This window comes from Pinus tabuliformis, chromosome X (assembly GCF_031772625.1).
Source record: "Pinus tabuliformis cultivar Carrire ecotype Pingquan chromosome X, CPIR1, whole genome shotgun sequence".
Lineage (NCBI taxonomy): Eukaryota > Viridiplantae > Streptophyta > Pinopsida > Pinales > Pinaceae > Pinus > Pinus tabuliformis.
This window is the reverse complement of record NC_142308.1, coordinates 1,331,994,988-1,332,020,759: the sequence shown is the minus strand read 5'-3', so window position 1 is coordinate 1,332,020,759 and position 25,772 is coordinate 1,331,994,988. Positions and strand designations below refer to the sequence as shown.

At 39.5% G+C, this 25,772-nt stretch overlaps 1 protein-coding gene across 1 annotated transcript in view; it reads left to right on the top strand.

Moving 5' to 3' along the window:
• The window catches only part of NLP1 (nitrilase-like protein 1), a 220,310-nt gene that overhangs the window by 108,704 nt on the left and 85,834 nt on the right, over window positions 1-25,772 (top strand). Inside the window, exons 2-6 of the mRNA XM_089448689.1 lie at window positions 3,333-3,381; window positions 18,562-18,653; window positions 18,800-18,951; window positions 19,043-19,089; window positions 19,401-19,434. Coding sequence (XP_089304815.1) covers window positions 3,333-3,381; window positions 18,562-18,653; window positions 18,800-18,951; window positions 19,043-19,089; window positions 19,401-19,434 — 374 coding nt within the window. The remainder of the gene's footprint in view (window positions 1-3,332; window positions 3,382-18,561; window positions 18,654-18,799; window positions 18,952-19,042; window positions 19,090-19,400; window positions 19,435-25,772) is intronic.

Genomic DNA, 25,772 nt, shown 5'->3' with positions numbered 1-25,772 from the left:
CCTAATATTCCATGTTGTGAGCTTCATTAAGAAAGATTTGTAAATGAGTAACTAGTTAGGTCTTTCATCTTACCTAAATCGATCATTAGTTTACCACACTCTATCAGCAGCTCATTCTGTTTTTTCCTACCTCTTTTCCTGCCTGGGTTCCTAGGAGCTAGTCCCGAAGTTGCCTTCATAGTTTTCACCCCTTTGTTGTCCTGACTATCATGGTTTCTTTTGACTCCCGAACCTTTTGCTTGAGTTCTCCATAGAAACAACTGTTGCACTCTATTGAACTCCTCTTGTGGTAGCGAATCCATTCCTTTGGTGGTTCCTTGCTCCAGGAACTTTTCCAGATCTAGATGCTCCCTATCAAGAATATCCTGCAGCTCGTGATCCTCTGTTTCCACCTCGCTCGGGGTCATCTCTTGGTCCCTATCAAGTTCCATAGTGTTCAGCAGATCCTCCTTTTGTTGGTTGTTATCATGTGTGTCCTCCATACTCCCTTCCTTTTCTTTTTCCCTAGGGCTGTCCTCCCGAGTCTGATCTGCTTTATCTAGCTCCTCTTCTTCTTCTAGTACCTTGTACCTATTCTGACTTATCTGCTTTTCCTCGTTGCTTTTCTTCTGGTACCTTCTCCCTCCTTTACCTCTATTTCCCACTTTGCTAAAGCTATCAGTTTCTTTCCCTGAGGTAGCTTTAGTTCTGCTTTCTATTTTGTTTAAGGGGCAATCCCTGAATAGATGTCCATGTTCATGGCATTTGCGGCATCTGAAAGGAACATGCTCATAGTCCACCGCTTGTACCCACTCTTCATCAAAAACTTCCAAAATAACTTCATCTGGTAGAGCTCTAGAGAGGTCCATCTCTACGCATATACGGGCAAAGGATGTATACTTTCCCCGCCTAGTGGCCTCTGATATTTTAACAAAATGCCCTAGTTTATTTCCTATTGCTTTTAAAGATTCTGGCTACCAATAATCCAGTGGTAAGGAGTAGAGCCTTACCCAAACCGGGACTGAAGTGAATGTCTCGCGCTCCGGGACAAAATTCATCACCCAAGGCCGCATATAGAGGCCTGCAACAGCATAGAAGTAGGGCCCTCCTTCAAACACTCTGTCTTTATCCTCAATGTTAGTGAAGACTATAGTGAAGAAACCCTTTGATCCAAGGTGTAGGTCTATATCCCCTTTAGGTTTCCAATGATTCTTTATCCATGCCTGTAAAGCCTTCTCCGTTGGCCATAACCCCATGAATTTACAAATGATTGCATAAGTCGCCATGTGCTCCCTGTGCGCCTGTAGCGCTAGATCACTTAACACCACTCTGGGTGTGATAGTTGTCCTAGGTTTACACGGTCCAGTTCGGTTTCTGGTGTCCGCCCTCTGATTTTCTCCTTCTATTCCTTTTTCTCTCCTGACTTCTTCCTGTGTATTTTCCTGCTCTTGTGTGCCTCTGTTGTCTTGTTTCCCTCCTCCTAAAATTCCTGTTTCCGCCTCCAGAGGTTTCTTAAATCCGTTGGAAACTGCCTGACTGTAGGAGGGAGTGGAACTCCCCCCCTCACGCCTCTCCATGGTGCCCAACACTTAGCTTCTGCTGCAAACCCTAGCTTACAATCTCCCACCGAGCAAAAACCTTATCATCTCTTTCGTGTCTGTTTAGCCTCTCACCTTACATTTATCAAGGTAGAATTGTACAGTACATATTTTCAACTTCAAGTGGGCACAAAAATTGGGACAAAGTGGGCCCGGTTTTCAAGGAGTTCTGGGCTGAAGAGATAAGCTGTATTTTTCTATTTTGTTTTGTCTGCAAATGTGTTTTTCCTGAACTTGAAAGATAAATAAATTTGAATAGCTCTCTAACAGGCTTTCCCTGTAGAAGATTGAAGGGGTTTTTCCTGGGTCTAAGTTGACAAAAAATCAGTGTGTATTTTTATGTGTGTTTCTGGTCTCTTTATGTCCATATTTATTTTCAGCATGTGTTGATAGTCCCATGTGTTTTAATCTGAAAATTTCATTTCCAGAATTCTATATGTTGAATGTATGGTTATGGGAAAGAGCATTTAACTGAATGGGAGTGATAAGGTGAAATTAAAATGGGGTTGGGGTTGCAGGGAACTTTTTAGTCATCAAATATCAACAGTTGGAGAGTAAGTTTGGTTATTGAGAACTGCTAGGCACTTAAAAAATTATTGCTCTTCATATTTTGGTACTTAATTAAATCTAGGGTGATGCTTCCAAAGGGTGAAAGCTCAAAATGGTTTTCCTCTTTTTATTCCTTAGAGTGGTTCAGAGTTTAGACTCTAGAGTTTTTGAAACCTTGTGGTTGTGTATTTGAATGTTGTTGCATCTAGCTATTTGTTACACCAAGTTTTCATTTGCATTTCACAGCAGTTTTATTCCTGACATTAGAACATTGGGAATTGTATTCCTAACGTTAAGTTAGGAATCTAAATATAGTTCAATGACTGAGATAGTCTCTATTTATATAATGCATTGGAATTTACAAAATAATCATGCAAACACATGAACAGTTAGACAAAGATTCGACTAGGTTATAATCTACATTGCAAGTGGCTCCACCACCATAGCTTCCGTGGAGGGAGAAGTGCTAGACAGCTTGATGCATTCTCTAGAGACTGTTGATTCTTACAATTTTATATTTTGTTTTGACTGTAGAGTGCTTTGAAGGACTCTTTCTTAAATGCATAAAATTGAGGAAGATTTAATGCACACCCAAGCTTTATACTTGTATAGGCTCATATTACTAGACATGGTGACATTTCCTAGAAATTTTGCGAGATGCAATCATGAGCTAAAAGTTTTTCTAGTATTGAAAATTCTACGATTTGAGTCCAAATGCAACCATATATTGCTTGGTATGGTTTGCACTTGGTGTTGTGGCCGTTCAAAAGTGGCAGCTCAATTGTTATTGAATGATAGGCCAACCTGGTAAGTTGGAGAGTAAGTTTGGTTATTGAGAATTGAAACGAACTTCAAAATTACTGCTCTTCATATTTCGGTACTTGATTTAATCTAGGATGATGCTTCCAAAGGGTGAAAGCTCAAAATGGTTTTTGGTCTTTTTATTCCATCAAGTGGTTTAGACTCTAGAGTTTGTCAAACCTTGTGGCTGTGTATTTGAATGTTGTTGCATCTAGCTATTTGCTACACCAAGTTTTCATGTGCATTCAGCACTTTTGGATCTTATTTAGATAACCTGTGTTTGCATAACATTAGTTGCATTAGAGTTTGTTTCTGATGCTTTTTTAGGCTTTTAGTTAGAGCAACTACAGGCTTCTTTAAGTAAAGATGGGTTCCTTATGGAAATTCACATTTGGATCACTGCAGGTTGGTAAGGGAGGCACATGCAAAGGGTGCCAACATCATTCTCATTCAAGTATGTTATCATAGCAATATTTTTTATTTAATAAAATTGGGAATTGTAGTAGCACAATCTCAAGTTACGTGTTATATCTTAGTATAATGCATGCAAGTTTTGGCTACTAGAAACAACTTATTGTGTCACATCCGTGCACATTCGCAAGAACAATGAAGTTTCAAAAGAAATACTAACATAAGATACATGTACTAATAGCAATTCTCAGCCTAGCTTAGGAATTTTATTACTGGCTTATTAGAAAAGATTTCAATTTCTTGTTGGGAAGACCACCTCTCCCTTTTGAGAGGTGTTACCTCCTAAAACCCTTACTTTACGTGAAAAAGCCCTAGTCACAAGTGGGACTATACAGGACATGGAGAAGGCCTATCCAGTGTCACCTCGGTAGCTCTTTCACTTTCTTTAGGTTTTCTCTTTCAACACGAACGGGGAATCTGTTAATTTTCCAAAACCAGATCTGATTTCAATTCCTAGCAATTTGTTTTATACCCAGAAAATTTATTCATTCCAGTAAATTATTTTTCTGAAAAACTGCTGAATAAAAATACACTGGTGTTTTAACTAATTTAATTGCAGCAGAAAAACAAGTGAAAAATCAATCACATGCACAGCATAAATTTTACCCTTCAAATATTTCCTTCATTAATTTGCTCAGGAAAATTAAGGGCTCCCTTAACAGGGAAAATGGCCCTCAGAGAGATACAGAAAATACAACAATTGGAACCTGATGAAATCGCCCCCGAGAAATTCACCCAGCGCTTTTACTGGCTGCCTTTCACATGCTCAACCCTCCTGTGGCTTCTTGGCCTCCACACATGCGGCCTCAACCCTCTCAACCTCCCACATGACAACCTCCCACATGTGTGGCCCCTTTGTTGGTACGCTCGCACTTGCGCCCTCCTCTGCACTCTACTCAGCTGGTGTGACTTCCCGCATGCTTTTGGTGCTCACATGTGTGCACCACTTGCAAAACTGTGCCTCTATTTAAATCTCCAATTGCACTCTTTTCCTTCTCTTCAACCTTTTGAGTCTTTCACTCCTTGAGAAAAATCTCTCTTCTCAAATCTGCAAATCTCTTGCAATTGTATTTTGTGTCTTTCTCCTCCCTTAGGGTCTCTTTTGTAATTATCATTTTGCCAAAAATCTAACCTTCAATCTCCAAAGTGATGGATGGCTAGGATTAAATCCTAATCCACTTAGATCAACGATAGAGATTAATTCTAATTGACTAAAGTGATTAAATCACTTTTCCTTTTTGTCAAATAGCCAACATTAATTAATTACAATGTGCTTTTTCCTAAGTTAGGAAAGAAATCATAAAAGTCACTTACTTGTCATGAGCAAGTACCTAGAGAGTCTTGGACCACTCTTGCATGATTGACACGTAGCCTATGTCGAAGTACTCGTCTGCTGCTATATCATCAACACTCCCTCATAGCAAGGAAGTTATTTGCACCATCCCCAACTTATCCTTGTAGAAGCAAACATCTGCTTTTCTAGAGGCTTGATGAGAATGTCTGCAACCTGGCCATTTGTGGAGATACACTGCAGCTTCACAACTCTCTGGACCTTGTCTCTGATGAAGTGATACCTGATCTTTATATGCTTGGATTTGTCATGAAATACTATTCTTCATGAGTTTGATGCAATTCTGATTATCCCAGTGAATCACAGTTGGATCCAACTCAAAACCAAATAACCCTATGAGCACCTTCCGAAGCCAAATGGCCTCACAACTCACCAAACTCGCTGCCATGTATTGATTTTTCTACAATAAACACAATAGAATCCAATTTTCTGATCTGATAATTACCTCTAATGATCTTCAATTATTGTATCTTGTACCACATTTTTAAGCAATTATACACAGGAAATCTCAATAATAATACAACGAATATGGTAGAAACAAATAAGATCATAAAGAGATAACCATGCACAATAGAGACAACAAATTTTCCCTGGGAAACCCAAACTTGGGAGAAAACCCAACAACAATTCTTCTAGGAGAAATTCTTCTTCAACAAGATTTACAATAAAATATCTAGAAATATGTGCCAAAATCCAAATCCAAACTTTAGCCATTTCATCCTTTTTCCACTCCCACAAGTGTCTTTATGTAAGAGAGATGATGAGTGAGTGAGACAAATGAATTTTCGCATCATGTGTATATATACAAGTTGAATGGGTGCTGTTGACCACTACGTGTCAACTACCCATAGCAGTACGCCCCCTTTTTCTTCGCAAAAGGGATAGCGCTTGATCGACGTGTCCGTGCCATTCGACAGTCATCGTCGACCTGATCATGTTATGTTGTAAACCCAGTCTGCATGTGTGAATTGTAAATAATCTTAGCAGAGTTGAGTCATGTACGTAAATTGCCTAGGTGGACCTAATTTTCTAATGATAATCTACGTTCCGGAAGGTTTTTTGTCTCACCGATCCATGATTGGCAGAGTTTTCCTTCAGCCTAACCCCAAAGCCGGAATGAATTTTGTCATTAGAATCTTAGAGGAATCCTAGTGTGTTGATCTGCTAGATTATATTTGGTCGCAGAACTGGGTAGTATATGAGGGTCTATGTCAAATGGGTTTTCCCCTTTGAGATGCAAAATTGTAAAAGTCATGATGTAAAGTGTCTCAAGAGTTAGAAAATGTTTGTCATGATGTAAAGTGTCTCAAGAGTTAGAAAATGTTTTAATCCCCTCATAAGTCCTAAGTCCTAGGTCCTAGGTGATTTTTCCAAAGGCTAAGTACGAGGATCCAAAAATAAAAATATAAATAATTAAAGATATAAATAATAAAAAAATAACATTAAAAATAAATAAATAAAATTTATAAAATAAATTAAAAAAAATAAAATAAAATAATAAAATAATAATAAGTCAAATTTTTGAGTAAATAAATGCAGAGTTTTAATTGTTTAATATATTAAAATGCATTTAAAAATTCGACAGATGAGATTAAAAGAAATCTTGATCCTCATCGACGGTCGAGATTAGTTTGACATGGATCACTCGAACTAGCCATTGGGAAATTTTCCTTTAAATAGGGTGCTAGGGGTCATTTGAGATCAGATTTGATTTGAGAGTCTGGTGCTAAAGAAAGCTCTCTTGTAGTCATTTTCTGTGCTATAAAGAAAGACTTTGGGGTTAAAAATCTTGCTGGTGTTACTCTTCTGAAAATGCTGTAAGATGAATTATTTTTCTGCATAATTTTATTTTCAGCCATTGTTAATAGCTTGATGAAGATTGATTTAGGCACAGGTATCTTGTCTGATCTCTGGGGTTTGAATGATAGTGTAGATTCTGAAATATAGTGGCAGGTATCTCCATTTGATCTGGATTTCACTATTGTTTTCTCCCTCTATGTTAATGGTTGATTTTAAGCTGTGCAGGAAATCTTTTTTTTTTAGATTATCGGGCGTTAGGGGAAGTTCTCGGCTGAATCAGCGAACTCCTAGATTGTGTTTTCTGAAAGAGCCCAGCGAGTTCTTGATCCCGGGCTTATCATTTGAAATTTTTTTATGAATGCATGCAGGGTTTTCTGAAGTATCTCACATTAAAATTAAATTTTGATAATATTACTGTGATTATTGACAAATCTCGTTGCTTAAGAGTCGAAAATCTGTAAATGCTGTAATTATTTAGCTGATTTAGGGTTTCAGTTTTGTTTCTGGCACATATTGTTTCTGGGTATTTTGTTTTGCCATTGCAGGTTACAGGCCTGGAAAATTTTTGTGGGGTTTTCAACAGGCAAATTTGCAGCAACAGGATCTAAAAACAATAAAAATAAAAAATAAAAATCTGAATGCAGGGCAATTTAAAATTTACTGGAGAATTTGCAGGTTTTCTCTGAAGAAATTCGAGGGTTTTTCCAGGTTATCTGTTTGCTGCCTGGGATTTCATTTTGACAAAAGTCAAATCCATGCAGTCTTGCTCTGCCTCACTCTCAACCTGCATTGAGCCATTTTCAAGCTGCTTCATTCCCCTACATTTTTCCTACATCTCCCCACGTTGCTAGCATTGCAAACTCTCCACGCCTGAGCAATATCTCCCTCAAACCCCGCAACTTCTATCTTCCACGCTGCTCCTCATGCTTCTCCTCTTCGCGGATCTGCGCACGCTCACACACAGTGCAAAAACGCTGAAACGATATGACATAATAAGATCGTAAAGGAAAATTCGAATTATTTTTTGGGCCTTCATTTCCATGGCTTCTGCGAGCTGCTCTTATACACTCGTCCAAACCAGATCCGCATCCATATCCCTCACACAGTCACCTGTGCGTTTACCTCTTCACGCTGCACTTCTTCTGCGTATTTCTGCCATCGAAACTCGTCCAGGCCTGCGGGTTTGAATGTTAGCGTATCATCTTTCAGGTTTTGCGTAGTCAAATCCCTTGCAGCCGCCGTCTTGCAGAGACAAACACGTGTTTCGAATTTCATATGCTCAGGTTCGATTTTGATTATTTAGTATAGTTTAGGGTTAGTATAGTTAGAATACTTTTGAGTTAGTGTATACATTTTCATGAGATGTGCATTTGATATTTTTTGAGTGTTAAACATTTAGGATTTTTTTTTTAATGTTTAGTTTTGTTTTAATAAAATCAAAAAATCATAAAAAATATAAAAATAAAAAACAAGAAAATAAAAAATAAAAAAGTTTCGATTTTCATTTTTGTTTGATATGGTTAGGTGTTAGAGTTAGACTCTTTTTTTTAATTAATTTTGAACTTATTTAACTTAGCTTTTAGTTTTAGCTTTAGATATATTTAATTTTAGTTTTGTTCCATTTTTTATTTTGATTTTAAAATAAATCCAAAAAATAATAAAAAAGCATAAAAAAGGGTTGCTTTAGTTTCTATAGATTAGGTTAGTTTTAGATTAGATTTTATTTTTGTTTCATTTTGAATTTAAAATTTAAAAATCATAAAAAATATAAAAATATAAAAATTATAAAAAGTAATAGGAGTTCCTTTTAGTTTACTAGATTTTAATTTTATTTAGGTTTTTTAGATTTATTTAGTTTTGTTTAATTTTTGAGATAAAAATAAAAATAAAAATTTTAGCTAAAAAGTGAAAAAATTCATTTTGGTGACTTTTGTGGTATTTTCCTATAGCTAAACGCACTTAATGTTCATTTTGAAGTTAGCTATGTAAAAGTGATAACTGGTTAGCATTTGAAATTACGTGGTTGTTTAAAGCACTTTATCTTTAGAAATTTTAATTGCTGGAGTATCATTAAGCCATTAAGCATTTATTGATTATCTCGCATGTGGTAAAAGTTAATCTTTGTTGTTTGATGGTAAAACGATTGTTAATGAGTTCATATCTCTGCAGCATTTGATAAATAATCATTTAATCATTTATTTTATAAGGCACTGGTCTATTAACGTAATAAAATCAAATAGGTGCTTGTTTTCCCTCGTGTCTCCCAACCCAACTGGTCCACAGTTGGTCATCCATTGTCCTAAAGGGTCTACCCCCCTTAGCCACGGGAGACAAGCTTAAACGGAGAGATCGGGGATCAAGGTGACAGCCCCTGGTTTGAGCATTGTCGTGACAATCTGTGCGACAACAGGTGCATTTACCCCAAGGGACACACCCTTTCATGGTTGGGGCCAACTTGTCCCTTTTAAGCCTACATGAAACCCAAAAATGAGATTTATTTTATTTTAATTTCCATAAATTTTCTCAGTTGACTTAGGAGGCCTCTAGGCACGGGGGAATACCTCTTGATGTTACACAAAAATCAACACACCCTCTTAGCGAGGGAGGTATTCTCCTTGGCTACAACAAATTTCCTTTAGCTGAAATTTCTCCTTCCTTAAGAAGAGTTTATGAGCTTACCATATTAATGCATATTTATAGATAACTCCATCCTAGAGTGGTAAATGCAACTCCTCTTATATTTAGGGTTGACCAAAGTTCTTTATGTCTCCTTTAGCAAAAGTATCAATTTCCTTTGGTCATGACCTAGCCTAGGCATCCAAATTTTTCTATCTTTTGAAGATAATTTGCCTTTGGACTATTCTCCTTTCTGGTCAAAGTCCTTTATAACCTAGCCATGTCCTTTTGGCAACCAAGTCCATTTGGGTTCAATGGTAAATTATATCTATCTTCTTCGGTCGACATAGCCAAGCCCTTCTAGCAGCCAAGTTCTCCTGGCTTCGAAGGAGAAGATCTATCCAATCCTATAATTTCCCTATGACATTCGCTTCTAGTCAACCTAGCCAAGTCCTTCTGGTTTTAGGGGTGAATGTATCCTATAATTTCCCCTGTAATTGCCTTAGGTCATGTTGACCAATAAAGTTGCACCTGAAAACTTTTTGAAGATTCCATGCCGAAGGTTATGTTAGAGCATTCCTGCACTTACAAAGTTCCAAATTTCATCAGGGCTTCTAAGTCCCTTTCCTTCTCTCTTTCTTCATTTAGTCCTTAGTTTCCGCAACCCTACTGGGATATCGTATAAATGTCACTAGCATGATGAATAAATGTAACAGACCTAGGATTTTGAGACTCAATCAACAAGCGAGTACACTTTGGAGTGTTTTTTTACTTGGTTACTTATTCCTGCTTTTTAGTGGCGAATATTTTTCTAGGTTTTTTCACTCACCGCATACCCCAAAGCTGGGGTGACGACTTGAAGATCGTGCCTTAAGTCCATCTTAGTGTCTAGGGTCAATGTATATCACCATGCTAGGTCATCCCTGAATTTTTGTGGAATTTGACTAGGTCTAAGTAGGATTTTCCTGTAGAAACTATTATCATATCATTACCATATGATTTTAGTAGCAAACCTAGTCATTATCAGTGATTTCAGTAGCAAACCATTATCATATCATTTCAGTAGCAATCAAGAGATTTCAGTTTTCTATTTTATTGATTGGTATGCAAAATTTTATAAACTTTTAGAAGCAGATGCTTTTGGTTCTATATAGTCACTGTTAAGAGTCAAGGTTCAGTGCTTTCAATTGTGTTTGGACTCATAACATATATGAGATACTTATTCATTCATGATATTTTGGACATCTATTGATATTATGCATTGTTTGGACATGGCTTTATTGAATATCAATGGAAAATGTTTTTTTTAACTCAATATATGTGTACATCGTTATTTATTGAATTCACCGATTTTTCCCTATTTGATTAAAACTCTTTGCTCTTTTGCCTCGCCGATTTATTGGCTAAGTATTTCCCTTAGAAACCTTCCTTAGGATCTAACCCCCTTGGCTTTAGCTAGGAGAGAGTCTAGACTGAGAGAGTTGGGATTAGGTGACAACCCCTTCTCTAAGCTTTGCTGCCAAGGCCACACCTAGTGGGGTTGAGGATTTTCCCACATTAACTTAGGTGTGTAAGTGAGGCAACAACAGGCCATTAACCTTTCTGGTCAAAGTACTTTATGACCTGGCCAAGTCCTTTTGGCTTTTAAAGGTGAATGTATTCATCTCTCCTTGGTCAAAGTTCTTTATGACCCATCCAAAGTCCTTTATGCCTTCAAGAGATGGTCAAACCAATCTTGCAAAGACCTCATCATTCCCTTCTAATGAGGGAGACAACATCATACTAAGCTCGTCATTTGTGGATATATACTAGAGCTCTATTGCTCATCTTTGTATCATTTCTCAGATGAAATGGCCCGACCATGTCGTATTGGATTCCGAAGTAGGTCTTCCTGTGATAGTCCTGGCTTCTCCCTCTGTCACGTGAACAAGTCCTTCTACTACTATTGCTCCCTCTATCATGTAAGCAGGTCCTTCTGCTATTGCAGCTCCCTTTCACTGGGATAACCCTCTTGTCACAAACCTTGCTTTGTTCTTCGTGATGCTGCCATCTGTTGCCAAAATCATTGCTTTGACAACCTTCACTATGTACTTGCAAACTGTTGATTTTCCAAGTGAAATAGATACAAGCACTAATTTCTGAAAACTGATAATTACTTCCAATGATGTAGATATTATTTTAGCACTTCCAGTTTATCATTAAGCAATTACACTTCAGAAATTTAACCATAAAAGTAGTAGGAAAATAGAGATCACAATGCACAAAGATATCACATGATTTACCCTAGGTAAACCCACTTGGGTGAAAAAGTCAACAACCTTTCCCTTAGAGAAATTCTTCAGTTCAAGAAGAGATAGAATTTGATCCTTACAGTCAAAATAAAGTCAATCTAACCAATAACAAAACATAGGTCAAACCTGGTCAAATTGTCTGCCTAGAAGTTCGGTTTGTCTAGAAAGGTATGCCCAAAACTTGGCCTTCTGCGTCTGTGTCAGAAACTCGGGTTTCTTTGTCTGCTTTAGAAACTCGACTTTTTGTGTCTTCTTCAGAAACTCAACTTTCTGCGTCTTCTTCAGAAAATCGACTTTCTACGACTGCTTTTGAAACTCGGCTTTTTGCGTCTTGTCTCCTTCGCTTAGATGAGCAGAAGATATCTTGTCTTGTGAGATCCAAATTGTGTCTTGTGGAGGAGGACGAGTGATGTATATATAGTGTTTTGGGAGGTTGAATGGGTGCCTCTACAAGCTGGGTCGACTTGACTTTCTTGGAGCATTATTTGGTGCATACTACTCTCTATTTGTAGATGGCATGAGTTAGCTTTGAGATGCTAATGCTTGTGTGCCTAAATTTGGTCAACCATTGATGGAGGAGAGATCTAACTACGGCAATATTTTACTATTTGTTTGACTTTTCATGAAGTTAGTTGAAGGATAATGTTTTATTTTCTAGTTTTTTATTTGTTCTTGTACAAGAGAAGAGACTCACTCTATAAAGAGGAGCTCTCTCTTTGTTGTAACGGTTGTTGGGGTATTTGGGGATTGAGGAGTTCTCCCATGGGGCTGTGTACATCATTTTGGTAAGCTTAATGGGAAATTGAAGGTACCATTTTATCATCTCCGAGGCTTAATTCATGCATGCTTTTACTGTTGTTGGATAATTGTGGGAACCTCCTGCAAATAATGTTTTATGATGGCCTTGTAATGGAATATTTGCCATTTGGATAGGAATAACGTGAGTCTCTCTCTCTAGTTTTCTTTTGCTGTTATATTTCTGCATATGTTAATCCTTCACCTATCAAGCAAGTGGTTATTGTAATTAATATATCATTGTAGGGAAGCACCTTCATCAACTTGTTCAAGAGTGGCATTGATAGGGCTCTTTAGGAGTTATTTTTGTAGTTGTTTCTGGCATTTTTAAGGCTGATTGTGGCATGCTATTTCCAGCACATTCCTTAATTAATCACAAAACAACTCTTTTCAAGTGATGTTTCTTGACTCCATTTTGCACAAGATTTGCTAGGCACTAGTCTTGGGGTTTTGATCACCCTTTTCACCTCAAACTATTCATATTTTAACTAGTCCTACAACTATGTAACATTCTAGAACAAAATATTTGGCTAAATCTCGAAATGGATTAATTCTACGCATAAAATTTCCACTCATTTAATAGAACATTGCCATGTAAAATATAACAAATAAAGTACGACAATTCAATAATATGATGAACAAAAATAATCTCAACTTTTATTATAATAGATAAACTGGGGTTTACATTCTGATACAACTAATATAGTTGAGATGGAAAAGCTGGCCTCAAGAATCTGCTCCAATGTTGCACTGGCCCTCCAAAATTGAACTGAACTGCAACTGCTAAGCTCTTCTATGAATTCTGAGTGAATTCACCAAGGGGAGAGTTGGGTATTCGCCCATTGTCACTAAATCACCCAAGGGTTTCCGTCCTGGGTTACTGCTGTATTTGGGAACTTCCGGTTCTCCAAACCTCTCCACAAGAAAGAAGCTTAACTCCAAGATGTTTTCAATTGGTCTCCTCCTTTTTTATAGATCCGATGGATCCCTCTAGAAACATTTATTTTATTATTATTTTAATCACTTACTACTTTTTCCCTCCTTTTATTTTAATTAAAACACCTTTTTAAGTTGGGAAAATGGTAAATTGGCCACCATCCCTCCTCAATCCATTGAAAGTTACTTTTCACCATTGTATCCTGTAGATCTTTTCGTTCGAGTTCCAGTGAGCCATTGCACTAAGGTGTTCCATCTACTATTCCCCCTAGAATGCCACCCTAAACTAATTAATTTAGGCTCCATAATAACCCCGTTTTACAGGAATTATCAGAATGCAACGGGACGAAAAGCAAGTTGTGCGGAACTGATCTCGATGATGGAATATGGCAAACAAACTCCTCCAAACCCCATAAAGCCCCCTAGAAGCCCTTGGGCTCGCTGATGGAGTAAACCTGCTCTTGTGACCTAGTTTCCTCCAACCCTGAAAGTCCATCCTGACCACACCATAAGGGAAACAAGAAAAATGAACATGACAAATCCTCTCGCCCCAAGATTACTTGCCCTCAACCAATCCATATCTATTGACCAATTTGGCAATCCAATGCAACTAGCAACTAATACTCGGATCCCATATAAACCACTGGGTGACACCACGCCTCCGTGCCACCCAACCATGAATGGATCCCTTAATGCCCGAATCCTAGACTAATCTCTGACTCATCTTGCCATCAACAAAACCTCTTAGATCCCAATGCCACTATGGCCAATCATCAACATCTCTATCCCATGGCTCTAACTTTGCTCTGTCTCAGGCTATAGATGTTGCTCCATCAATAAAATACCAACTCATCACTTCTCTCGAATCCAACCCCTGGCACAAACCAATGCCAATCTCACTCTACTGATGCTGGGATGAAATGTCGAAGAGCTGTCGACTTGCATCCCACTACCAATTGGAGCATGTAGTATCCCTCTTTTCTAAGGGTCCCTGCTATACTATGCCCCTGTCTAAGAATATAACACCATCAATAGGATACCAACTCATTATCTCTCGGTAATCCATCCTATGGGAAGGATCGAATGCATGGGCACTTGTATATGGTACAAGTCCACTATGTTGCGTTGTGCCCAACTCATGCAACTCTGCCTGGTTAATCAACAAGATATGTCTAGGAGACCGTTCCCCTCTCCCCATAATGGACCAAAGCAGGCAAACTGTGCTGCAAGCCTTGTTTATGTACTCTCAGAGAGGGCTGCAGCCTGAAAATGCTACAGCTTTGTTGGCTGCCACTGCATTTGTTTGTACCTCATCAATGGGTAGACCTAAAGATGGATACATGACCATCTCCAAACTACCCTCCCTCGTTTGACAGGAAACTTGACACTCCTCGAGTTTACCATCCTCTTGCCAAAGTATCCTACCAGGCTGCAACACCTCTTGATGACAAGTGTTTGAAAGTACTACAACCCTGCTGGCTGTCTATGCATCTTTCTACCCATCATCTAACCCATGCTTCACTATATGCTGCTCATATTGAATCATCACTGGGAACTCATCTCCCTGAACTCCTCCCCAGACTTCACCCCTCACAAGGACAATTTGTTGCTCGCCATTCCCCTCCATCAACCATGACTGCATCTCTGGGGTTGCTATTGACAACTCCATATGACTGATCATAACCCTCAAGACTCAAGACTCTGACTCTTCGATTTTATTAGCCGTATACATGACTATTGCAAGACCAATAAAACACCTCACTAGCTACAACAATAATTTGACCAGCAACATATTACAAAACTCACTTAATAGGGATGTTGACTTCTAAGTACTCAATCACAATAAGCATGACAAAAATGGATATCCATAGTACATGGCCTCTCACTCATCCAAATAAGAATGAGCTGTACATTGACCTTCATAACAACAATTTTATTGTGCTAATACCTTCTGAACTTCCCTTCAAATCTGAGTTTGTAGAGTTTTCTTAGTGAAAACTATTGTCAAATAGTTTGCAGGAGTACTGGAGTTTTCTTGTTTTTAACTCAAAGAGGTCCTTAAAATCAGATGCATATAGATGCCTCAAATAGCGAGGTATTCACACATAAGGCTCAGCCATACAAATATCATTCAAATAGCATTATACTAAGTCTGCCACTTTCCATGGGCATACGCAAATCAGAATTACACAGTGAAATATCATTTATTACAAGACTAAATAGATGGCTGATATAGCAAATGAGAAACAAGGAACCTGGTTGTTTTGAATGTTCTGGTTACAACATCCTCTCTTTAGCAGCTTATAGTGACATACCACAGTCCAGAAAATATAGCCCTTGCGAATGGCATAAACCTCTGCACGGGGGGGGGGGAGGGGGGCTCTTCCTATCAGTCACACACCCAACCAAATAGAGGGAGACTCCAGCTTTGTCCAGCTTGAAGGAAATGGCTTATACAAGACCTCGTAACGTCCTTCTCAAAGTAAACAGTCATAAATATGAATCCTCTTAATAGTTAACTCCAACAGTGCCTTTCCTTCAGCAGTAGGACCTAGTCACATGAAGAAATTCATCATCAGCTCCAGCGTATGACCACTTTGATGGGATGGACAACACCCAACTCATACCAACTTTTAAACTTGACTCCTAGCAGCAGATATGCTCATCTTTCAGCCTCAGATTCAGCCAACAAATGATGTGTGGTAATCTGTCACCAAGGAGGGATTTCAAGCTCCTCTTGAGTAGGGGATTTGGTCCTTCACACAACAGTATTGAGCTCGTTTTCTGGGGCAACAAAAAACAATAAGGAAATTTGTCCCTCAAACAACAGCAACTTGGCTGTGAGTTTCCCACGCACATGCTCAACCAGAGAGATGAGAAATGAGTGTCTCCTTTAGCAGAGAGTACCTGCTCTTTTAATGTACTCGACTCCCCACAGAGGTAATACGCTCAGTATTCCACTCACAGATTTGCGTGCCATTGAATGGAAGGGTAAAAACATTGACCCACAAATGGATACTCGTCCAAAAAGGGGATACCAGAGAAAAGCACTCCATTCAGCTGAGAAACTTGACTACTGTAAGATTGCGAATACAAAATTTGTAGAGTCTCTTCCCGTTTCTTCTGGTGCTAATTCGTTCTCACAGAGACAGAGCTTCTCTCTACTATGACCACGCTCAACAATGTTTGTAATAGGGCCCAAATGTCACTGATATTGATCTCTTTATGAGAAAATATCACACCAGAAAGCAGAATGTGTCCCATTGCCTCTATACTACCATGGTGGTTGAATCTTTCATGCCCAAAATTTGACCATTACAAAGGTACACACCCAACAACAAATCTGGAGGTGGCCATGGCCTCTATGTCAAGATAGTTTGATGTTTTCAACAACGATCTGGCTTCTCCAACAAAGATATATTTTCTGCAATAAAAATTGTCTCCAACAATAGAATTTGGCACAATTAAATAAACCCTTGAACTTGGCTTCAAAAATAACCCACGAATTGATCTGTAATAAAACCCTCAGGCTGGCAACAAAACCAGCTCTGATACCACTATAATATTCCGGAATGAAATATTTGGCTAAATCTCGAAATGGATTAATTCTCCACATAAAATTTCAATTATTTAACAAAACATTGCCATGTAAAATATACCAATAAAGTACGACAATTCAATAATATGATGAACAAAAAATGAACAAAAATAATCTCAACTTTTATTATAATAGATAAACTGGGGTTTACAAGCTGATACAACTAATATAGCTGAGATGGAAAAACTGGCCTCAAGAATCTGCTCCAATGTTGCACTGGCCCTCCAAAACTTAAATAAACTGCAACTGTTAAGCTTTCTTGTGAATTCTGGGTGCATTCGCCAAGGGGAGAGATGGGTACTCGCCCACTCTCATTGAATCACCCAAGGGTTTTCGTCCTGGGCGACTGCTGAAGCTGGGAACTCCCAGCTCTCCAAACCTCTCCACAAGAAAGAAGCTCAACTCCAAGATGTTTTCAAATCGTCTTCTCCTCTTATAAATCTGATGGACCCCTCTAGAAGCCTTTATTTTATTATTATTTTAATCACTTAGTACTTTTTCCCTCTTTTTTTTTCATTAAAACACCTTTTTAATTCGGAAAATGGTAAATCGGCCACCATCCCTCCTCAATCCACTGAAAGTCACTTCTCACCATCCTATCTTGTAGATCGTCTCATTGTGGTTCTAACGAGCTATTACAATAAGGTGTCCCATCAACTATTCCTCCCAGAATGCCACCTTAAGCGTAAGTAATTGAGTTAAGCTCCATAATAACCTTGTTTTACCCCGAATTATCGAAATACAGCGAAATGAAAAACAATATGTGCGAAACTGATCCTGATGATGGAATATGGCAAGTGAACTCCTCCAAACCCCATAAAGTTCCTCTAGAAGCATCTGGGCCTGCTGATGGAGTAAACCTGCTCTTGTGACCTAACTGCCTTCAAACTTCGAAGTCCATCCTGATCACACCATAAGGGAAATCAGGAAAAGGAACATCACAAACTATTTGTTTTGGTAAGGCTTACTCCTCAAACATCACGTAACCTCCACTCCATAGCCTTAGCATTCTTATTTAGGGAAGCCTCCCTCGAGTTGTAAGAGAGCCAACCAAAAGATACAGGAAGAAGTAATGTGGTAACGGTCTATATCTTTCCTGAGTTGCACAAGACTAGCCCCTTGATCCTTAGGACTATACATCATATGGGGGTGAGATTTTGTCGGAACAGACTCATATGTCAGTTTGTTCAAGCTGATTTATTTGTAGTAAGAAAGCAATGTAAGACATGATGACTTCTTAGGGAGCTACTATCTCCTTCATAAGAGAAACATGCAAGTATCGTATTTGAGTTATAATATTGCTGGCAGACTTATTGGGAAGAATATATATATACCCAATAACCAATTTTCATTCTAGAAGAAACCTCCAAAGGAGATACACGAATAGGTCATGACTCATAATTTGGCACATCCTAGTCCTTGTCTAAACAAATAAAAGTCAAGAACATCAAATCAAAACGAAATTGCACTTTGATGTGCTCACCCAACTCCTTGTGAGCTGAAGTTTGAATGGCCTTTGTATGTTTCTGCACCCTTGGTTTGTTCAGCTGAAAGAGTTTTCACTGTTTTCTAGTCTGAGGGGATGTTTTCTCTTTGGAAGATATTGCTACAATAATTCTGAGGTTCACATAAAAGTTGAGTTTTCTGAATTTGCAAGATATTATCTACTACTGCATCTGAATATTACAATTATAAATGTGTTTAGCCCTTGTCGCCTTCTACGAGTTCTGAAGTAAAAATTTGTCTTTGAATATTGATACCAATCTGAATGTTCAGGAACTGTTTGAGGGATACTATTTCTGTCAGGCCCAAAGACAGGATTATTTCCAGAGAGCTAAGCCTCGCAAAGACCATCCTACAATTTTGAGGTGAAATAGAAGAAGTTCTTGTTTTTACCTTATATGGTTTCTTTTTGGTTCTTAAGAGAGTTCCTCTCTGTGCCAGATTACTCATCAAATCTTCTATTTCTAGTCAGAGCACTCTCTGTATTTGTAACTATCATTTTCATGAACAGGATGCAGAATCTTGCAAGGGAGTTGGGTGTTGTAATACCAGTGAGCTTCTTTGAGGAGGCAAACACTGCACATTACAATTCAGTTGTTGTAATTGATGCAGATGGAAAGGATCTTGGCTTGTACCGGAAGTCACATATCCCTGATGGGCCAGGTTTGGCCCCAGTAAAATGCCATCTTGTCTCATTTTCGTTTCTCATCTCTTCGGTTGTCTGTGAAGTTTTTTGAATCTTCTTTTTCTTCAGGCTATCAAGAAAAATTCTACTTCAGTCCGGGTGACACAGGCTTTCAGGTTAGTTGTTGTTCTATCTCATTTCTATGAATGTTTTCATCCATGATTTTACTTGAAAGTTGACACATTCTTGTTCACTCACAAAAACATTTCTAGCAAGGAACAGTTCCTTCGAGTAAAAGGCCATCTGCTTGTTAATTTTCAAGATGTTATTTAGCCATTGTTATTTTATTTTTGTTTGGGCTGACGAGTAATAAAGGTGATGATAATAACAAGGAAAATTTACTTGCTAAGGAGGCTTTTGTTGTTATTTTCTGCTATAGATTAAGTAATAGCAGAGTTGTAAAAGCCCTTGTTTGTTGGATATGTAGGTGTTTGAGACCAAGTTTGCCAAAATTGGTTTAGGTAAGATATACGCTCTATACTTTCAGATTGTAATTTTAGTTAACTTCCTGTGATATGTAGGGTTTTCTTCTTGATCTTTTATCTTTAAATTTTATTTTGTATTTATTGGCAGATGACTTTTGCACTCCCCTATCACTCGTTTGTCTGGTCGAACTTTGCAGTGCCATTGACCTATTTTTGGTCATCTGTGCACGCTAATATAATTTCGTTTCACTTTATATTTTCGAATAAAGACTTCACCGTAACTAGATAGATACTTTTAAGCATAGATTCAATTCCATGAAAATTGGCAAGAAACTTCTGTTTTATTTCTTTGTTTCAGTTGCCTCAAGTGTCCCAACAATTGTAGGTGTCTTAATAAGTTCTTACATAATTGGACAAAAGAATTTCTATTTGGGCTGAAATGCTGGAAATGGATTTTGAAATACGAAGAAGTTAAGATCATCATCCCCCTTCTGTCAGTTGGATGCCATTCAGGCATGCTGGATGGAGTTTTAAAGCAAAGCCTGAAGGCTAAATTCTATAAATATCTTGTATTATCATATAGGACATAATAAAGGTAAAATATCTTTAATTGAGTAATATTCTTTCGTAATATGCGTTTATGACCTTTCTGATATATAAGTTTCCTACTTTTGTAGCTAGTAAATGTCATAAAATATTTTTGACTATGAACACTTGGTGTTTATCATTTCATAATTCTTAGCTGCAAAAGTTTTTCATGTCTTAAGACATTTTAGTTTAATATGAAATTTAAGCACTGCTAGTTGATGGCATCATCTAAATTCCTATTTTCAGTATAGCATCTTCTAGAACTATATTTTCTGATATGTAGTTAAGGCCATTCCTTTCTGCACGTGTTTGACCAGGAGCTAGGCAGGTTGGGGATCTTGGAATCCCTAACCTGCCGCAGTCCGCTGCAAGGGATTGTGGCTTGCAATAAATGCCACTGCGCTATGCAACAGGGACATAACTGTTTGTGCTACCAAACTTGAAGTAGGGTACTGTGACATGGCTGAGTGCAAGGTTGGTCAAGGTAGCTGAGAACACACATTATAATAATTATGCTCAACAGCACGTTTATTATGTGTTTTTGGCCAAGCAAGTTAATATACATGGGTTATTTTGTGACAAAATAAATCAATTAACCTACAGAACGCACAGATTGATAAAGACAACAACGAAGCTACGTGCTGTTTGCAGAGTGAGCAAGAAGTTAGAACTATTAAAGGGGCAAAGAGAAGAGTTGTTATGTATTTGTGTGTAACTTAGCAATAAACCAGAGACATTGCAATTGAAAAGATCCAATCTGTACAGTCTATTGCCAGCAGAAAACTAGTATAAAATTTGAGCAAGTGTTGTAGTGCTGTAAGATAATGTTGTGCTTGAATCCTTGTGAGAGAAAGCATGCACAAACTAACTCTGCAAAGAGATTCTAACTAGAAGACACTTTAAGATCTACTAAGAGAGATTTACATTTTGTAATGATACAGATACATGTTTATACAAGTCGAGAGTGATCAAATGTACTGAATGGTAAGCTATGGCGTGCACGCATTGGTCAAACAGTAAACTTGATCACTATGTAATATTCCTAATGGAAATATACAATGATAAACAAAGCGATCATAAGCAAAACACACAGAAAAATAGTCAAGCATCAGAACAGCATTTTAAAGCCAAAGACTGAGCCGCTGAGCCATTTTACTAATAAATAAGAGGGTACAATGAGGTGCTGGAAAGAGTGCACCTGGACTTGCTTGAGGCAAGCTAGCTAAGCCAAAATGAATAATGAGAAGTCCCCCTCAAATATGTTGTCGCTCTATCTCCTGGCTCTGCACTGAACTGCCCAGAAATACGCTGCTGGCTGAATGGATCTGCTGCTAGGGCTGTCTCTGGTGCTCAGAAAATTCTGAGAAATTAATCCCGGCCTCTCCACCAAATACCCAGAATAACCCACAAAGGAATTTGTCAATGCTTGACTTTGGAAATTCAGCCCTATTTCCCCAGCTCCTCTAGTTGCTTGCTGAATTGGGACCCTTGTTTGACCCCTCATATCTGCCTAGAAAATTCTACCAAATTATTTCTGAGGTCCTTGTCAAAAATCCAGAAAAACCTAGAAAGGGCTTGTCCTAGTTTTGACGCTCCAAAATTGACCCCAAATGCTTGGTCATCCTCCACAAGCAAAAGATGTAGCCTATAGCAGATGCTGCGTTTGCTGCTCTGCCAAAACACTGGAAGATCTCTCACAAAACTTCCACGGACTTCACCTCAAGTTTTAGGCCCAAACTCCCTTCCCTCCTCGATTCCCAAGTGGGTCTCTTCCAAGCACTGCGCAGTCCCTACGCTGCTACAACTTTCCCTGCTGCTATAACTCGGCCTCCCTACTGCTACTTTCCCCACGGCTGTCAATGTTATCAGAACCGAAGTGATCGAAACGAAAAACCTTGTGGAACGGGAACCGGTCAGAACTAGACCAGAATCAGTAAAACACCGAAAAAAACCGGTTTACCAAAAACACATAAAATATTCATATTTTAAAGAAAAACATATATATTCTTGTGCATCCATATGAATCCAAACCATTTATATGCAAATATGCAAAAGTTCTCATTTACATAGCATGTAAGGGCGCACATAACCAAAATAGCATCGAGTGCAATCCATTTCTGAACCGAAAATACATCAACAAATAGGCTTTAGATGGCCTCTAGCATCCAAAACAAATCACGCTACAACAAATTCTTACATATCATCAAAATCATTGCCTATATTGGGGTCTTTGCCATCAATATAACCATTTAGGCATTAAAACAAGAGAGAAATAACATAGCATGTCATGTCAAAATTTTGTTTGAGTGATGGGTACATTTTTAGTAGAGTCATGGTAGAGGAGTTCGACAACCAATGCCATTATCATCAAAGTACATAGAGGGCTTGGTGCTCTTTATTAAATACTAGCTCCATACCCTCGTACATGACAAAATCCAATGGAAATGTTGCAATACCCCCAATTCTGAAAAACTGTTAAGTCCGCTGGATTTTGAGTGAAATCTAAAATTTTATTTTCTCCATATGAAATCCAATGAGGTTGAAACCACTCTCAAACATCCTGAGTCATTTCATGGTAATGTTAAAAATTTAAGTAAAAGGATGAAAATGAAAATGTAAGGAAAATGTCACTTTTACTTGAAGAATTTAACATTAACATGAATTGCATAGCAATGCTAGGGCCATAAGCTTGATTATTGGGCTGAGGGCCATAAGCTTGAATATTAGGCTAGCCTAGGGGAGAGTAAGAAGTCTGCAAACTAACTAAAAAATAAAAAAAGACAATTTTTTTTTTTTTTGCACAAAACCGGTTATGAACTGGCTGGTTCAGTGAAATAGGTTGGTTCATTACCAAACCAGCCTATTCTGGTTCGGAGGCCCGGTTTGGACCAGTTTGAGCCAAAAACGGTCCCACTGGCCGGTTCGACCGATTCTAGTCCACCAGTTCCAGTCCGGTTCTGATAACACTAGATGTTGTAACTTGGCCTCCCTGCTGCTACTTTCCCTATTGCTGTAAGTTGGCCTCCCTGCTGCTACTTTCCCTGCTGTTGCAACTCGGCCTCCCTGGTGCTACTCTCTCTGCTGCTGTAACTCAACCTCCCTGTTGCTACTCTCTCTCATGCTGTAACTCGACCTCCCTGCTGTTGGTACAATTTGGGACTAAGTCGAACTCCCTCCTTGGGTTGGCACTCGAAGTCCACCGAAGCAAGGGTTGAGATCTCCATTCAGAGACACTCGTGTGCTAAACAACACTTGCAGACTTGGCTTCCGCTCAAGCATGCTATGTCAAAGACAAGTTTCAAAATAGATGAATGAATGACCAAAATGAGTGCCTCTTGCTCTATTTATCAAAGAGCCTCCAAGATGCCCATGTGGGCCTAGCTCGACTTTCCCCCACCAACTTCGCTCCAATGAGAGTGTACTCCACGTGTGGCCGTAATTCTCTATGGGGTGGCCCCCACGCTCCACTAGAGCCGCAATGTTTCCCTTCCTTCCTAATGTTTGGGCCCCCACTTAATCCCAAAATTCATGTGGGACCTCTAAACCCACATCTCCTAGGTGCAAACATGAAATAAGATAAAATTGGGCAAGATGGATATTTCCCTTAGCAATATTGCTAAACGGGAATATCACAGTCCTCCCAGCCAAAACGTTGCTTGTCCTCAAGCAATTACCGAACAAGTGCTCCTTCAATGTTGACCCAATTACCACTGCGAGCAATACTGGGCTCCCAATCATGCCATTGAGCCACTCTCGATCCCTGCGCTGACCTGTCATAAAGGAGTCCCAATGGCAGATCTGGGTGACCTCCTCCCTGTGGGAACCCACTCTCCCCAATCCGTAACCCAACTGCTTAGCCTTGTAGCACCCGGGTCCCAAACTAATCTCAAAGTTAGTCCATCAAGTGAATGTTGCCCCGTCCTGGTCAAAACTACAACCCACTCGTACTCCTGCAAAGTCATCCACTCCGGTAAGCCTCCACTACACACCCAATAACAGAAAACTCCACTGCGCGCAGGTCTATTCTGCTATGGCACCCCGCCAAGGTTACCATCTACCGATGCATGCCCAGAATCTTGTCGAAATAATAGCGAGAATGGCTTTCCTCGCCCTGTATTGATCATCTTGATGGTATTTGACTTGTCATCTGGAGGAGGATGCAATCCTATCTCTGTCATCCCAATGATCCTCCCAAAACAAGGTAGTCGTCTAACCCAATGGATCCCTGGATCTCACAACCAGATTGGAGGCCCATCGCTCCCCATTCTTGGTGCCTGCCATTGAGTAGTGCTAATGACTGCCAAAACCCATACATGCCAATCACCCTGCCATACTAGCGTAGGGCCCCAAGTCATCAACAAATCTCCAAGGGGCAAACTACCCTCCATGCAATTGAGACCCAATGGAAGACATGTACGATCTCCCTTGTAGAAACTAGTACATCCCTGAATGTGGCTGAATTGTCAAGCCTTGACAGGCTGAGATCCCGTGTTGATCGCGAAAGGAAACTGCCATGCTGACGCTACGGCTCTCTAGACATAACTGGCGGTGCAACATGCTCATATTGCCCACTGTGTGTAGACTGTATCCTCCTCTCCTGAGGCCTAGTGGCGAAAAACTTGTGAGAGCCAAGCTCATCCTGTCTGGGCATCTCCATGATGCCAATAACTACGCTTCTACTTCCAATTTTGAACCTGAGCAACAACAGGATAAGTCTTCCTTGCCATTCAGTGGAGGTCTCAGTGATCCCCCATGTGTCAAGTCCAAGGTGAACTGGATCACCCTCTTCCCTGACCCTGCTAATCACCAATGGGAGTGATCGACCCACCAATCGGATCCTTGGATCCCCCAACCATACTGGGATCACATAACTCCAACTGCTCGCGCAATGTCGCTACGTAGCGCTGCTACCTACTAGAACCCATCTGGCTCTCATCCCTCATCTTTGATCCTTGTATGTATCCCATGGGTTGACCCCAGGTATCAGCAGTCTGTCCCGCGCAAGGCAACCTGCCCTGGTCCTGCCAAACCACGCAATGTAGTTCGCTATCCCAACTCCTAATGATACATCTGGATACTGCTCGAAGTACGGGTGCCCTCTTGTAGACGAAATCTACCATTCACCGTCCCTTAGGCTCCTTTGACACCTCAGACTATCTCGCCCGAAGTGCATCATGCAGTTCCCTTGCAATCGAACCCCCCCTGTGTGAGCCCAGGAGTGGAACCTACGCTACCTTGGTAATAAACCAAATCGTACCTAAGCCTGCATTTGTCAGCCCGTGCCACCACCAAACGTCTCAACTAGAGAGCCTTGGGTGGGGAGGTTCCCAAGGGTAGGATCAAGAATCTACTGGGGCACTGAAGAATAAACCTATTGGTGCCCCTCTCTTTGTTTCAGATTTGCTGAACTAGGTGAAGACATGTCTCTGTATACCACAGGATATCCCCGACTACCGCTATAGCACCCTGTACCGTCCTGTGCCTTGTCTGTGTCAAAGCGCTAGTCACTCCTCACGTGTACTCAACGTGATGTAAAACAATCCTACTCCACAACGCAATCTAGCACACTACGATACTCCACCATGCACCTCCATGTCCATCGGTAGTCCACTGTTCAACGCTAGATGTTCCCACTCATCCTTGGATGTGATGACCTATAGCCGTGTCTCTACGTGTTAGGCCACACCTGATTGGTATCATCACCTCCACCATCACATCACTATCCCTGCCGATGGGGTCTAACCCTAACCGCTTTATTTATGTAATAGGGTCGAGTCATAGTTATA